Raw genomic sequence first — 15114 nt, 5'->3', positions numbered from 1 at the left:
GACTTTCGAGATTCCGCTATTCACTATTCTTGTAAAAGAAAAAAATCACTCTTTGCTTTTTTCTTTTTCTTTTTCCAAAAATACATTTACATGCTAATTTATGAAATCCAACGTAGTTAATCCAAAGTAATGAATTGGCATTCTCATATGAACAGTATCTGTTATTTGTTAGAAATCCTTCACCTATTATTTCTCCTTGAATGACCCTGGTCCCAGAGAGAAAAAAAACAAAATTAGATAATTATTAGGTGGTTTTTTTTATGTGTAATTGTATTTGTTTATGGTCTTAAAATCGAGTATGGAGAGGGGTTAAGAGAAAGATCCATTCCCATGTGCACGTTGAAAAGTCTATTCTTGTTAGCCACGGCGAGTCAAACTGGGAGGGCAGTCACAATTCAGCTTCCAACCCAATCGAACACATAATAGGTTGCCTTGTTTCTCATCACTTTCATTCCAAAGTTATACCTTTCAGCTCTAACAAGGGAACCTCTGTTTTTTTCTTTTCTGGGTTTATCATATTTGTACAGATACATATAAAGAACAGCTTTTTTGCCTTTCTCTGTGCTTAAGAGTTCTTTCTCACCCTCTGCAAATCACTTCCTTTCAGTTGTTTGATTCTTTTGTTGGTTTCATTTCATTGCTTCAACGCCACATATCTTTCTTGATTTTCACAACTGCTTTTGAGGGTCATTGAGTTGTTGGAGCTGGGTTTGAAACTTTGAAAGGTAAATCTGATAAGTTTGAGAGCTTTTGGTGGAGTTTGAGCCATGGCTGGGGGTAGAAGGAGGAGGCACCACTTCGGCAGAATCCATGCATTCACGTGTGGGAAAGCTTCCATGAAGGAAGAACATTCACTGATTGGAGGCCCTGGGTTCTCAAGGAAAGTCTATTGCAATGACCCTGAACGTGCAACCGCGAGTCTTCTCAATTATGGAGACAATTATGTCAGAACAACTAAGTATACATTGGCCACGTTCCTCCCCAAGTCCTTGTTTGAGCAGTTCAGGAGGGTTGCAAATTTCTACTTCCTCGTTTGTGCAGTTTTGTCTTTCTTTCCGGTGTCTCCTTACTCTGGAGTCAGTAATGTTGTCCCTCTACTGGTTGTGGTAGCTGCCACAATGGTCAAAGAGTTCGTTGAAGATTTTAGGAGAAAACAACAGGTAATGTTCTGTAATTTTGATATCATCTTGGTTCAGAGGATGTTTGCTCTCTTACCTTGTGTTGTTAGGTAGACTGCATGTCTGTGATGGGTAGTTATGGATGATAGGCTTTGTGGCTAAAATTTGGACTGTTCAATCCATTATTCCTAGACTAGAACATGTGGCTATTGATTGCAGATGTATTGAGTACAATATTAATTGGTTGGGAAATTTATGATGAGAGTTGATTTGAACCGGTAAGTGAAATTGTGAGAGGCTTAGGGGTTTGTGTGCTAAATTCATGCTCACATATAGGTCAGATAGCTATTTTCCTCTTGGCGTACGCAGAGCTTTTTTGACAAATAGGTAATAAGGGTTGCATTAATGTTAGTGAACTTTTTTTCTTTCACAAATAGAAAAATGATTACGTTTTCTGCTACTCTTGATTAATCCCAGGCCGATGATATTGTTTTGTAATTTCCTCAGGATATAGAGATGAATAACAGAAAAGTTAAAGTGCATGGTGGAGGTGGTGATTTTTCCTATTCTAAATGGAGGGATTTGAAAGTTGGAGATATAGTGAGGGTGGAAAAAGATGAATTTTTCCCTGCTGATCTTATCTTACTTGGGTCAAATTATGATGATGCAATTTGCTATGTTGAGACTATGAATCTTGATGGAGAGACAAATCTGAAACTGAAACAAGCATTGGAACAAACTTCAAAGTTGCAAGAAGATTCGAGCTTTCAAAATTTCAGGGCTGTCATCACATGTGAAGATCCAAATGCAAATTTGTACACATTTGTTGGAAGCATGGAGTTTGGGGATCAACAGTATCCTCTTGCACCTCAACAGCTACTTCTCAGGGACTCTAAGCTGAGGAACACAGATTTTGTTTATGGTGTGGTAATCTTTACTGGACATGACACAAAGGTTATGCAGAATGCAACAGACCCGCCATCCAAGAGAAGCAAAATCGAGAAAAGGATGGATAAGATTATCTACTGCCTCTTCTTTCTACTTATTTTGATTTCTTTCATTGGGTCCATATTCTTTGGGATTACAACAAATGATGACATTGAAAATGGAAAAATGAAGAGATGGTACCTTAGACCAGATGATACCGAAATTTTCTATGACCCTAATGAACCTGTAGCTGCTGCAATTCTGCATTTCTTGACAGCACTTATGTTGTACAGTTACTTGATTCCGATTTCCTTGTATGTATCCATTGAAATTGTGAAGGTTCTTCAAAGCATTTTCATCAACCAGGATGTGAATATGTATTATGCGGAAACTGACAAGCCAGCACATGCTCGTACATCAAATTTGAATGAAGAACTTGGCCAAGTAGATACCATACTTTCAGATAAGACAGGAACTTTGACTTGTAATTCTATGGAATTTATCAAGTGTTCTATTGCTGGGGTTGCTTATGGCCGAGGAGTTACAGAAGTTGAGAGAGCTCTATCTATGAGACATGAATCAGATTCAGGTAAAGAGTTGAAAGAAAACAACAGCAGTGCAATGGTTCGTGAATCAAAGTCATCCATTAAAGGGTTTAACTTTATGGATGAAAGGATCATGAATGGAAATTGGATCAAAGAACCCAATGCCAATGTAATCCAGAATTTCCTAAGGCTTCTCGCTGTATGCCACACTGCAATACCAGAAGTTGATGAAGGAACTGGGAAGGTTTCATATGAAGCTGAATCACCAGATGAGGCAGCTTTTGTGATTGCGGCAAGGGAACTTGGATTTGAATTTTATGAAAGGACACATGCAGCTATTTCACTGCGTGAATTAGACCCCATAACAGGCCTGAAAGTTGAAAGGTGAGGTTACTGTGCTTAAATGTGAAGATTTAATTATCTAATATCTTGTTATACTTATACATATGCAATTGAATCTTTAATTGTGTATTAAAAATGGCATATAATTTCACTTTTCCAGGTCCTACAAACTTCTGAACGTATTAGAGTTTAGTAGTGCAAGAAAGCGGATGTCTGTAATTGTAAGAGATGAGGAGGGGAAACTGTTGCTTCTCAGCAAAGGCGCTGACAGGTTTGTAATCTCATACTTGGCTATCCCTAATACACTATGTAAGCATCATTCACTTTGTTTTCAAAGTTCATATATTGAATTGCTTTACTTTTCTGATTTTCACAATCAGTGTAATGTTTGAACGAATTGCAAATAATGGAAGGCAATTTGAAGAGAACACAAAGCAGCACATCAGTGAATATGCTGATTCTGGTTTGAGGACCTTGATACTTGCATATCGTGAACTTAATGAGGAAGAGTACTATCAATTTAATAAAGAGTTTACAGAGGCCAAGAACTTAGTGAGTGCAGACCAGGAGCAGCTTGTTGAGAGGATAATACAAAATATTGAGAAGGATTTAATTCTTCTTGGTGCTACTGCAGTTGAAGACAAACTACAAGATGGGGTATGCTCTAAATAATGTGTTCACATATATTTGAACTTAAATAATCGGCAGAGCTAGTACCTTTTCACATTTTCAGCTCATCATGTTTTGAAAATTTCCTTGTCTAATAACTTCATTATAATAGTTCTATATATTGTCTTCTTATGAATCAGTTCATGTTGCGCAGGTTCCTGAATGCATTGACAAGCTAGCACAGGCTGGGATTAAGCTATGGGTTTTAACTGGTGATAAAATGGAGACAGCAATTAATATAGGGTAAGTTAAAAAATAATCAATAAATCTTGGAGTTATGTGCGCAAGCAATATGATGTCACTGATTTGAAAATTTTTGTGTGGTTGCAGATTTGCTTGTAGCTTACTCAGACAAGGAATGAAACAAATTACAATTAGCTCAGATACTCCTGAAATCAAATCATTGGAGAAAATGGAGGACAAGGCTGCTGCTGATGCGGTAAACAACTCTGATCCTAAGTTCCTTCGACAGATACTGGTTTCCATTTAGCATGTCATGAGATGATTGCATGCTCTTTAGGTTGTTATTTCACTCAAGTACGACAATGAGATCCTATGTATTACATGCATTGATTAGAATGTGTTAGAAAGGGACTTGCAAAACTGAATATTATAACTAGATGTACAATATGTATTGATGGGCTCATGGAATCTTATTGATTTTTCAGGCAATTAAGTCAAGTGTTATTCGTCAACTAAGGGAAGCAAGTGCATTACTTTCTTCATCAGATGAAAGCTATGAGGCCTTAGCCCTGATCATTGATGGGAAGTCTCTTACATATGCACTGGAAGATGATGTAAATGATTTGTTTCTTGGACTTGCCATTGGCTGCGCATCTGTTATCTGCTGTCGTTCCTCTCCCAAGCAGAAAGCACTTGTAAGTTCTTTTTTGAAAAAAGCCCCAGCTATGTATGTCTTCTACTTATTGTGTTATGGTTAGCCTTGGAAGTTTTTAATGATCAACAAGGCAAAGAGATTTTTACCTAAAAGCGATATATTTAAGAGCAAATCATGGTCTCTTCCTTTGGTGGTTTTCCATGCACAGTCTCTTATTCATCTTCTACATAATAATGCAGGTTACAAGACTGGTGAAGATGAGAACTGGTAGTACAACACTAGCTATTGGAGATGGGGCAAATGATGTTGGAATGCTCCAAGAAGCAGACATTGGAATTGGTATTAGTGGTGTGGAAGGCATGCAGGTAAATCTCTAACATCTTGCATATTTTTTTCCTTTATTTTTTTAACATACTTTCTTTAACCCTGACCCTGAATTTGTATTGTTTTTACTTTTGTGTCTCTAATGTTTTCATTCCTCTCTTTCATTAAAACTTCCAGGCAGTTATGTCAAGTGACATTGCAATAGCCCAATTTCGGTTTCTTGAGCGGTTGCTTCTTGTGCACGGACATTGGTGTTACAGAAGGATATCATCAATGGTAACAATCTTGTCTTGTCTTCACATATGTTACATAATACTGAGACTCCTAAATTTGGCATGTATCTGCACTGATGCCACCCTATTGCAAAGTCTTTGTTCAACTAAGGTTACTATAATTATTTTGGTCTGTGACAAACTTTACCTTTTGTTTGGCAGATCTGCTACTTCTTTTACAAGAATGTTGCCTTCGGCTTCACTCTGTTCTTCTTTGAGATATATGCCTCATTCTCTGGCCAGGCTGCATACAATGATTGGTTCATGTCACTATATAATGTCTTCTTTACTTCACTTCCTGTAATTGCATTGGGAGTGTTTGATCAGGATGTCTCTTCCAAACTATGTCTCAAGGTAGGCCTCCGAACTCAGTAGCTTCACGATGTCAACTAGTGAAAACTCAGTTTCCTCAGTGATATAGTTAAAAACTATATGATTGTTGTCTTCTCACGAAACCTGTCTTCTGCTGTGATTTTACAGTTTCCATTATTATACCAAGAAGGCATCCAAAACATTCTATTCAGCTGGAAACGGATCATCGGTTGGATAGTTAATGGAGTTGTGACTTCTGCCATCATATTCTTCTTCTGCATCCGTACCATGGAACATCAGGCATTCCGCAAAGGGGGTGAAGTGGTGGAGCTGCAAGTTCTTGGTGCCACCATGTACACCTGCGTTGTGTGGGTGGTGAATTGCCAAATGGCATTATCTATCAGTTACTTCACTTATGTACAGCATATATTCATCTGGGGAAGCATTATATTCTGGTATATATTCCTCATGGCATATGGAGCCATAGACCCTTCCTTCTCCACCACTGCCTATAAGGTCTTCGTTGAAGCTCTTGCACCAGCACCATATTTCTGGATCATCACTTTGCTCATTCTCATTGCTTCCCTTCTTCCATATTTCGTCTATGCTTCCATCCAAATGCGTTTCTTCCCCATGTACCATCAAATGATTCAGTGGATAAGGAAGGACGGCCAAACAAGTGATCCAGAATACTGCAATGTGGTAAGGCAGCGATCGATAAGAAACACCACAGTTGGATTCACAGCTCGTTTGGAAGCATCCAAACGTTTTAATGCATCCAGAAGAGTTGAATCAAGCACAAAATCTGAAACAGCATCCATAATATTTGAATCATCCAAACGTTCTGAAGGGCAGTCTGAGGACCGATAATCATAATTTTGTTGCTGTTGTTGTGTTTTTGCCTCAGCTGGATTCATCCGTAAGAGGAAAACAAAAAGAGACAAGGATGTAAATTTTTCCATAGGTTACAAACCTTGTACATATTTAAGGTAAAGGAGCGTTTTCCTTATGCTGCATGACATGAATCCTTAAACGAAGCACAATAAAGCAGTCTGTTGGTTGGTATTTTTTGTGTTGAGAAGATTATGATATAAAATCTGAGTGCTTCGAGATTAGAAAGAGCGCTGTGGTCAACAATAATGTATGATTTATCCTAGTATAGAAGAATATATTGATTCATTCTTTCATGGTACACATTCTTCCCAACATTCTGTATCTTTGTCTGAATCGAATTTCAGAAATCTTTTGGCTTTATAACACAAACAACATAATTTCATGCTTACATAAACCTCTTCATAGTTCCCGAGTGTCAAACGTATAGCAATTTCTTTAACGAGAATGCAACGATAACAATAACAATGTTCGAAGTGAAAAATACGTACCTAAACAAATCACGCAGAATCAGTTCTTGCTTTAGCCTGGAGGACAAACCCTGATTCAGATCTAATAACAGTAGCATAGATGGACTATCTTAGAGTTCATATCATATATGTCAAAAAGTTTTGTATTCAATACTAACCATGTACTAAGATGATCACAGTTCAGTTTTTTTTTTCTATAGAATATATTAATTAATGTTTTTGGTTTTTCATGAAATATTTCTTTAACTTTTTAATTTAAACTTTCTTGAGAACGTAAAGTTATTTCAATAAGTGAAATCTCAATAAGGAAGTCTTAAACTATAATCATCTTGAAATACAAATACTAAGAATATTTTTTTTCCACAAATCACATATATATATACATCTCCCAGTAAACAATTTTGGTCGAGTAAAATTATTAAATCCATGATTGATCCTATTACATGTTTAAGACTTGAACTTATAACTACATGATCTACGCAATGACAAATAATTATTTCTACTTTATATTTTGATCCCAAAATTAATGCACTCATACAAATTAATAATATTAATAGTAATAATAATAATAATAATAATAAAGAAAACATGTCATTTGAAACGGTTTTGGTAAAATAACGTTATTTTCTTTCGGACAGTGGTACTTTCACTCTGCAATTTAAACTTTGAAGTATTATTATTTTATTTATATTTAATTTTATTATGTTAATATGGTATTTTATTATTAAAATGAGTTCAAATGTGCGTAAAAAAATAAAAGTAGTGTCAAATATCTTTTTATTTTTCTTGATATGTATGTTACATTGATGTGATTTATTTGAAGACATTAAAAGTAAAATAATTAATATTTTATAGAAAGCTAAAAATACTAGTGATTATAATAATGGTAAACAAAACTACGATGGTACTTGTTATGACCGAGAAAATATAAATAAAATGGAAAATGTTATTTGGACAACGAAATTTTGACACAGATTTAACAACGCCACGTGTCAGCTCTTGATTGGCCAAATAAATTGAAAATAAAACAGAGAAAGGGTTACGGGACGAGGGGTATTTTGGGATTTCGAGGTTAAAATTTGAAGAATTGGGTTTCGCGGTTTAGGGTGGGAAAGACGTTCGTTCAACCCTTGTCGCTCTCTCGCTCTCTCGCTCTCTCGTTAAAATTTAAAGAATTGGGTTTGGGCGGTTTCGGGTGGGAAAGAAGTTCGTTCAACCCTTCCATATTGTGTCTCGCTCTCTCGCTTCGTCTTCGAAGCTTCCATCTTCGCTGTCGTTGTCTCGCTCTCTCGCTCTATCATTTTTACTTTGTGTTAATCTCACTTATAATGACAAAAGTAGTGATTGAAAAATGAACGCAACATTATAATAAGAATTTGAAAAGTACGAGACCATTTTCAGTAAAATTAATGGTAATTAATGGGAAGGAGTTGATCAAATTCTGAGTGGGGAGATGGGTGTTGGTCATTGATGTAAACGCAAGAAGTGTGGAGTGACCCGTGATGAGTAGGGGGACGAAGTAGTGCAAGGGATGAGTCAGAGTGTTGAAAAAATGGTCTGGTAATCGTTTACAGAATCCTGGTAAAAGATTACCCGAGAGAAAATTGGATTTTGTACATAAAGTCCAACACAGGTAGTCAGCCAGGTGAACAGGGGTCACCATTGGAAAAAAAGCTCAGTTTTAGGCAGTTCTGCACCTGTCTGAGGCTGGTCCAGGTGTTTCAGTGGTGGGAGAGGGTGGTTGGTGATGTGATGTGTGTCCAAGGAGTGTGGGGTGACCCCTCATCAGTTGGAGGAGCAACCTCTGCAAGGGATGAGTGAGGGTGTTGAAAAAAGGGTCTGGTAATCGTTTACAGCATCCCTGTAAACGATTACCCGAGACAAAACTGGATTTTGTACAGAAAGTCCAACACAGGTACTCAGTCAGGTTAACTGGGGTCACCATTGGCCAAAAAGTTGAGTTTTAAGCACTTTTGCACTTTTCTTATGCTGGTCCTGGTGTTTCAGTGGTGGGAAGTGATGTTTTGGCACCCCATGATGAAGAAAAAAAACAATGTTTATGAGATGAGCAACTTGGGTGAGATAACATGCTGTCAACTTTGACCTTTGTTGGCTATTTTACTGATAACTTTTCCCACCGACCTCCAAATGATGTGATTCTTTTTTTATTAGAAACTAGACTCAAAAATCTTTCCAATGACTACTAATTTGTATTTTTTGGACATCTGAGTTGGTACAGTTTATTCTTTCAAGTTAGCGTTTCATATATTTTTGCAAACTCTGACCTTTGCTTGTTCTTTTGCTCATAACTTTCTCCACCGAACTCCAAATGAGTTGATTCTTGTTTTATTGGAATCTATACTCAAAGACCTTTCAAATTATGCCTTAGAAATCAAGTTTACACCTTTTTTGACACTATAATCGATTACAAGGACACTGTAAACGATTACCCGAGACAAAACTGGATTTTGTACAGAAAGTCCAACACAGGTACTCAGTCAGGTGAACTGGGGTCACCATTGGCCAAAAAGGTGAGTTTTAAGCACTTTTGCACTTTTCTTAGGCTGGTCCTGGTGTTTCAGTGGTGGGAAGTGATGTTTTGGCACCCCATGATGGAGGAAAAAAACAATGTTTATGAGATGAGCAACTTGGGTGAGATAACATGCTGTCAACTTTAACCTTTGCTGGCTATTTTACTGATAACTTTTCCCACCGACCTCCAAATGATGTGATTATTTTTTTATTAGAAACTAGACTCAAAAATCTTTCCAATGACTACTAATTTGTAATTTTTGGACATCTGAGTTGGTACAGTTTATTCTTTCAAGTTAGCGTTTCATATATTTTTGCCAACTCTCACCTTTGCTTGTTCTTTTGCTCATAACTTTCTCCACCGAACTCCAAATGAGTTGATTCTTGTTTTGTTGGAATCTATACTCAAAGACCTTTCAAATTATGCCTTAGAAATCAAGTTTACACCTTTTTTGACACTGTAATCGATTACAAGGATACTGTAAACGATTACCATAGTGTTTTTTCTGCAGATTGGGTCTGCACTTGTCCAACTTGGTCCCTTTAGTAAGAATGACTTCTTTCCCACTTCTTGGGGTCACCTCCCATCACCTACCACCCTCTACCACCAGTCAAACACCAACACCAAGTAAATACAAGTGGACTTGTGCTTTAAATTAACAGTTTTTGCCAATGATCACCCAGGACACTACAACTGACTACTTCAGTTCAACTTTCTGTACAAAACAGTGATTTCTCTCGTGTAATCGTTTACGAGGCCACTGTAAACGATTACGACAATGTTTTTTCTGCAGATTAGCTCTGCACTTGTCCAACTTGGTCCCCTCAGTAAGAATGACTTCTTCCCCACTTCTTGGGGTCATCAAACATAACCTCCCAACCAGTAATGACCCTTAAATTCACTTGTATGGTTTTTTGGTCAACAAATCCCTTGCAGAGCTTGCTCCTCCAACTGATGAGGGGTCACCCCACAGTCCTTGGACTCACATCACATCACCAACCACCCTCTCCCACCACTGAAACACCTGGACCAGCCTCAGACAGGTGCAGAAGTGCCTAAAACTCACCTTTTTTTTCCAATGGTGACCCCTGTTCACCTGACTGAGTACATGTGTTGGACTTTCTGTACAAAATCCATTTTTGTCTCGGGTAATCGTTTACAGGGATGCTGTAAACGATTACCAGACCTTTTTTTCAACACCCTCACTCATCCCTTGCAGAGGTTGCTCCTCCAACTGATGAGGGGTCACCCCACACTCCTTGGACACACATCACATCACATCACCAACCACCCTCTCCCACCACTGAAACACCTGGACCAGCCTCAGACAGGTGCAGAACTGCCTAAAACTGAGCTTTTTTTCCAATGGTGACCCCTGTTCACCTGGCTGACTACCTGTGTTGGACTTTATGTACAAAATCCAATTTTCTCTCGGGTAATCGTTTACCAGGATTCTGTAAACGATTACCAGACCATTTTTTCAACACTCTGACTCATCCCTTGCACTACTTCGTCCCCCTACTCATGGGTCACTCCACACTTCTTGCGTTTACATCAATGACCAACACCCATCTCCCCACTCAGAATTTGATCAACTCCTTCCCATTAATTACCATTAATTTTACTGAAAATGGTCTCGTACTTTTCAAATTCTTATTATAATGCTGCGTTCATTTTTCAATCACTACTTTTGTCATTATAAGTGAGATTAACACAAAGTAAAAATGATAGAGCGAGAGAGCGAGACAACGACAACGAAGATGGAAGCTTCGAAGACGAACGCACACAGAACAAAGTGAAGCGCCACGAAACGCGACCTTCGACCTTCCAAGAGAACGCACCTTCGTTTCCAATGGAACAGAGAAAGGGCTATTTTCGGAATTTCAGTAAAAATAAGGGTTACGGACTTCCGTTTCGTAGGTTTTAAAAAAATTTTATTTTTAAAACAAACCAATCAAACAACGACAGGTGGCGTTGTCAAAACAGTGTTAAATATGCGTGGTTGGAATATCGCGGTCCAAATAAAATATTGATTCTTCGTACATTATGAATCCATAACATACTTATCGCTTCGTATGCTTTTTTTAAGGGTAGATCTTCTTCGATAAATATTTTGGAAATATCAAACTCTTTTAATTAATATCAAAATTTGTTAGATATTAAATATATAAAATATTTTAAATTATATTAATTTATATAAAAAAAAATTGGGAGTCAATGTTACTCATTCCTAACCAACATTCGTCACTGCTTGTCTTAACTGAAAATTAAAAAAAAAATGATGCTCAAAATTGACAGAGAAACTATGGGTAAGTATTAATATTCAGTTTTAGTAGTTTATAAATCAGTAAGTAATTTTTTTCATAACATAATTCATATAACAGAAAATAATGCCGCAATTTTTTTTAATATTTCATAAAATATTGAATAAAAAATAAACATATTAGTGTCTTAAATTTACTGATTACCTAAATATGTTGGAGGATTTCGTAACGTAAGAGTAAAATTATTCTAATAATAATAAGAATATATATTGTTAATTAAAATTCTATATTTTGCTTCAATTCGGAGTTCCAAAAATCTTATTTTTACAGAGAAATGAAGAGTAGTATAGTGGTGAAGCAATAAGTGCAGCAGAAGCAAGAACCCTTATTTGTTTGAATCATTGAAAAGAAGCTACAAAATGAATGAAAAGAATATTCAGTCAGCGGAAGGAGAGGCCAAGAAAATCAGAAGCAGAGCGAGCCATGATGGAGGCAAACTCAGTGAAGCTAATAACGCCGTCGCCATCGGTGTCAGCCTCTCTGATCATCTCTGTGAGTTCTCGGTAAGTGAGTGGCTGCCCCATTTTGGCCATGGCCCCAGCCAACTCCGCCGCCGTAATGAAACCATTGCCGTCACGGTCGAAGTACTTGAACACCCCTAGGAGCTCTTCCTGGTTCACCAAAACCTGTTCGTTTATGTCATCCAAAATTGCCCTCACCAACTCCTCAAACTCCACTTTCCCATTGCCGTTTGAATCCATGTTCGCCAACAGGGCTTGGACTTGGTCCCCCGAAGGCTTCAACCCCAGTGCCCTCAGAAGCGCTGCTAGCTCCAACATCGTTAAACTCCCATCCGAGTCCATGTCAAATCGACCGAATATCTCTCTCAGTTGCTTCACTTGCTGCACTCCAAGCTTAGACATGGTAATGCAGATAGTTTCCAATGCGAAGAAGGAACAACAAATAGAGGAGAAAGGAAAAGGAGACGTGAATGTCTCAGTCAGAGTGTACAAACACAAGCCGCGTCGGTGGTTATATAAGATTAAACTATTCCTCTGAGAAGTTTCCTATCTACTATGTTTGATTCTCGGTACCACTACTTTAATCATGATGATGTTTTTGTATATTGTCGTAATTTGGTCAAAGTAAACGATTATATTACGTAGAAATCTGCACACACACAAATGGGAAGTTTCCACCGTCATGTGATCCATATGCAAAGGGTGACTTAGAGTGTTTGAAATTTTCCAAAGTGTGCTATGTTAAAATGTTACTTAGGTTGTTGTTTTTTTTTTCTCGAATTCAAGGTTTGACTAAACTAATGAATAGTATAGTACAGTACATATAGAATGAAAGTGACAGGGTTCATTAGTAAGCATCTTCAACCACCATCCATGTGAATGTGATGCTTCCTCTCTTCCAGCTAGGTTGAGGTGGCTTTATTTTCACACTATTTTTAGGAACTGGTCATTTTGGATTCTTTGAAAGAGAAAGGAAAACAGTTGGGTTTGTCCCCATGTGTTCATTATTGTTGTAACGTACACCATGTACAATTGCACACTTAATGTTAGCATTAATTAATATCCTATAGCATATGCATATGCATGCTAGCATTAATGTTCTTTTGCAATTCACCACCATACCTATTGGTTCAACAAATCGCCTTTATTAATTTCATCTCCTTTTTTTTCATTTATTGCTAGAAAGCGATGATTAGTTAAGCCTTGTTCTCAGACACTACAAGAAAAAGAAGAACAAAGTCAATATAATTGGACTAATTATTGGAAGCATTTATAGCTGCTAATTGTTGTTTTTACGTAAATGAATTAGACTTTCTTCTACTCCTATGCTACTTTTTTTTTTATCAAAGTTAAAAAAAAAACATCATTTGATTTTCTCTTTTTAATGTAATTTTATCATCTATATTTTAATTTTAGTATAGCATGGGTTATCATCCAAACTAAATACTCCTTAGACCAAGTTTTTCCAAACCAAAACCCAAAAAAAAATAGTTGATTGATTTAAAATAATTATAGTATGACAGGCATGTGATTAATAATGTCGAAATCGAACAAATTTCAGTTTAGGATCAAACTTAAGTTGTGTTTTGGTGATCAACTTCACCATTTGTACAATGATGAATTTCCTCAAGGTCATCATCACAAACCATGACCTTGGCCCCAACACCCCCAACTTCGATATCATTGCCAATGCGTTCCCTGCACACACGCTTTAGCCACCCAGAAAACCCTCTCCCTCTGATACTCTCCAATGGTGTTTTCGGTCTTCGATTCCACTTGCGACCCAAATAGCAAGAAAGAACAGCCAGAATTACAAGCACAGACATCACAGCAAAAAATGGACCAACAGATCCTGAAGACTTCCATGCGCTAGAACCAGTACTGCTCGGAACAGCTTCTCCCTCACCTTGTTGCTGCTCTGACTGCACCATTGAAGCCAGTGCTGGTGTTGCCATGGTTAATCAGCATTAATATAATTAAGGTGGAAGGATTTAATTAATCTTAATCTACCTCTGCTAAGAGGTAAGAATATATATATATATAAAAGGGTAGTTGGTTTGGTTTTTGTTTGCTAATATAAGAAAGATGTTTAGGTTTCTTAGCGTGGTGTGGAAACTTGAAATGAGTGGAAAACAAACGTGGAAAAGGGATAAAGGAAGAAGAAACTTTGCACTTTTGCAAATGGTTTTTACATATGCATGGATGTCTTCCTTCATTGCACATTGTGCAGAAAAGTAGAGCTTTCGTTTTTTCTTCGATATCTCAGTTAAAAGTTCCAAAGTGAGCCACACCCACATCAACAACATGTGAATGAGGTGTGATATCTTTTTTCTTTATCCTTTTATAAATATCTCATTCCAAACATAGATGTTGACTGCACATGCATGGAGTACTTTGAACTTTGTCGTCTTCTTTTCTTGTGTTGTCGCCTTTCATCACCTCTCACATATAAGGATGACTCTACGTGGTTCAATTATAATCAATTTTTAGGTAAAACATTATCTCATTAATTACTTCAATAAATTAAGTTTCAATAACTTTTAATGCTACTATTAATAATATTATTATTGTTATAATTGTTTAACGGAAATGTAAGGAAAAATATTTCTAAAAGATTAGAAAGTTTTAAAAAGTAATTATAATAGAATTAAAATTTTGGTATCGGTTCACACAATACATATTGCTTCGAGATGTATGGGTAGGGTTTGTGGTTGGTCTTTAATGTGACTACATGTGATTTCTGGATTGTTTGTTTGTGTTGTTTGAGTGCTATGTCGTGTTTTGTGGTGTGAGGTCGAGTTTTCTAGTTTAGTTAGATTATATTTACAAAAGATATTTGATATTAAAATTAATAGGTGATTGATTAGTATATTATTAATATTATATATATGTTGCCATGTTTAATTCTGTGTTATGTGAAAATCATATCTTAGATTTTTATAAATTTTATTATGAATTTTTACTTTTTTTTCGGTCAAATTAATCTGCTAACAAGTTGATTTGTGATTAACATTATTAATCTGATTATTATATAATAGGTAACAAATTGAAAATTAGTTAAAATATAATGAAGTATTATAATATCTAA

At 36.7% G+C, this 15114-nt stretch overlaps 2 protein-coding genes and 1 pseudogene across 2 annotated transcripts; 1 reads left to right on the top strand and 2 right to left on the bottom strand.

Annotated features, from left to right (window-relative positions):
• Positions 1-318: 318 nt before the first annotated feature.
• Positions 319-6539, top strand: LOC124833267 (phospholipid-transporting ATPase 10-like). Its single transcript, XM_088105083.1, has 11 exons — positions 319-1160; positions 1626-2974; positions 3093-3203; positions 3313-3589; positions 3756-3844; positions 3932-4040; positions 4270-4479; positions 4679-4804; positions 4941-5039; positions 5198-5389; positions 5516-6539. Exons 1-11 carry the CDS (start codon positions 768-770, stop codon positions 6215-6217), a joined length of 3657 nt encoding a protein of 1218 aa, XP_087961209.1. The 5' UTR covers positions 319-767; the 3' UTR covers positions 6218-6539.
• Positions 6540-11879: 5340 nt separating this feature from the next.
• LOC148206960 (putative calcium-binding protein CML16 pseudogene) lies at positions 11880-12639 on the bottom strand (annotated as a pseudogene).
• An 848-nt stretch (positions 12640-13487) lies between these two features.
• Positions 13488-14170, bottom strand: LOC148206959 (uncharacterized). The gene has a single exon (XM_088115422.1). The coding sequence runs from the start codon at positions 13979-13981 to the stop codon at positions 13601-13603; it is 381 nt and encodes a 126-aa protein (XP_087971548.1). The 5' UTR covers positions 13982-14170; the 3' UTR covers positions 13488-13600.
• Positions 14171-15114: the final 944 nt, after the last annotated feature.

This window comes from Vigna umbellata, chromosome 1, assembly GCF_029865625.1.
Source record: "Vigna umbellata cultivar VRB3 chromosome 1, Vumbellata_1.0, whole genome shotgun sequence".
Taxonomy (NCBI): domain Eukaryota; kingdom Viridiplantae; phylum Streptophyta; class Magnoliopsida; order Fabales; family Fabaceae; genus Vigna; species Vigna umbellata.
The sequence above is the reverse complement of the archived record's forward strand: the minus strand, read 5'-3'. Positions and strand labels throughout refer to the sequence as shown.

Excerpts from the sequence above, each read along its gene's own strand:
- LOC124833267 (XM_088105083.1), top strand. The coding sequence starts at position 768 with ATGGCTGGGGGTAGAAGGAGGAGGCACCACTTCGGCAGAATCCATGCA. Across the intron at positions 3,204-3,312 it reads CTCAGCAAAGGCGCTGACAG|TGTAATGTTTGAACGAATTG; the intron begins GTTTGTAATCTC and ends TTTCACAATCAG. Across the intron at positions 3,590-3,755 it reads AAGACAAACTACAAGATGGG|GTTCCTGAATGCATTGACAA; the intron begins GTATGCTCTAAA and ends CATGTTGCGCAG.
- LOC148206959 (XM_088115422.1), bottom strand. The coding sequence starts at position 13,981 with ATGGCAACACCAGCACTGGCTTCAATGGTGCAGTCAGAGCAGCAACAA.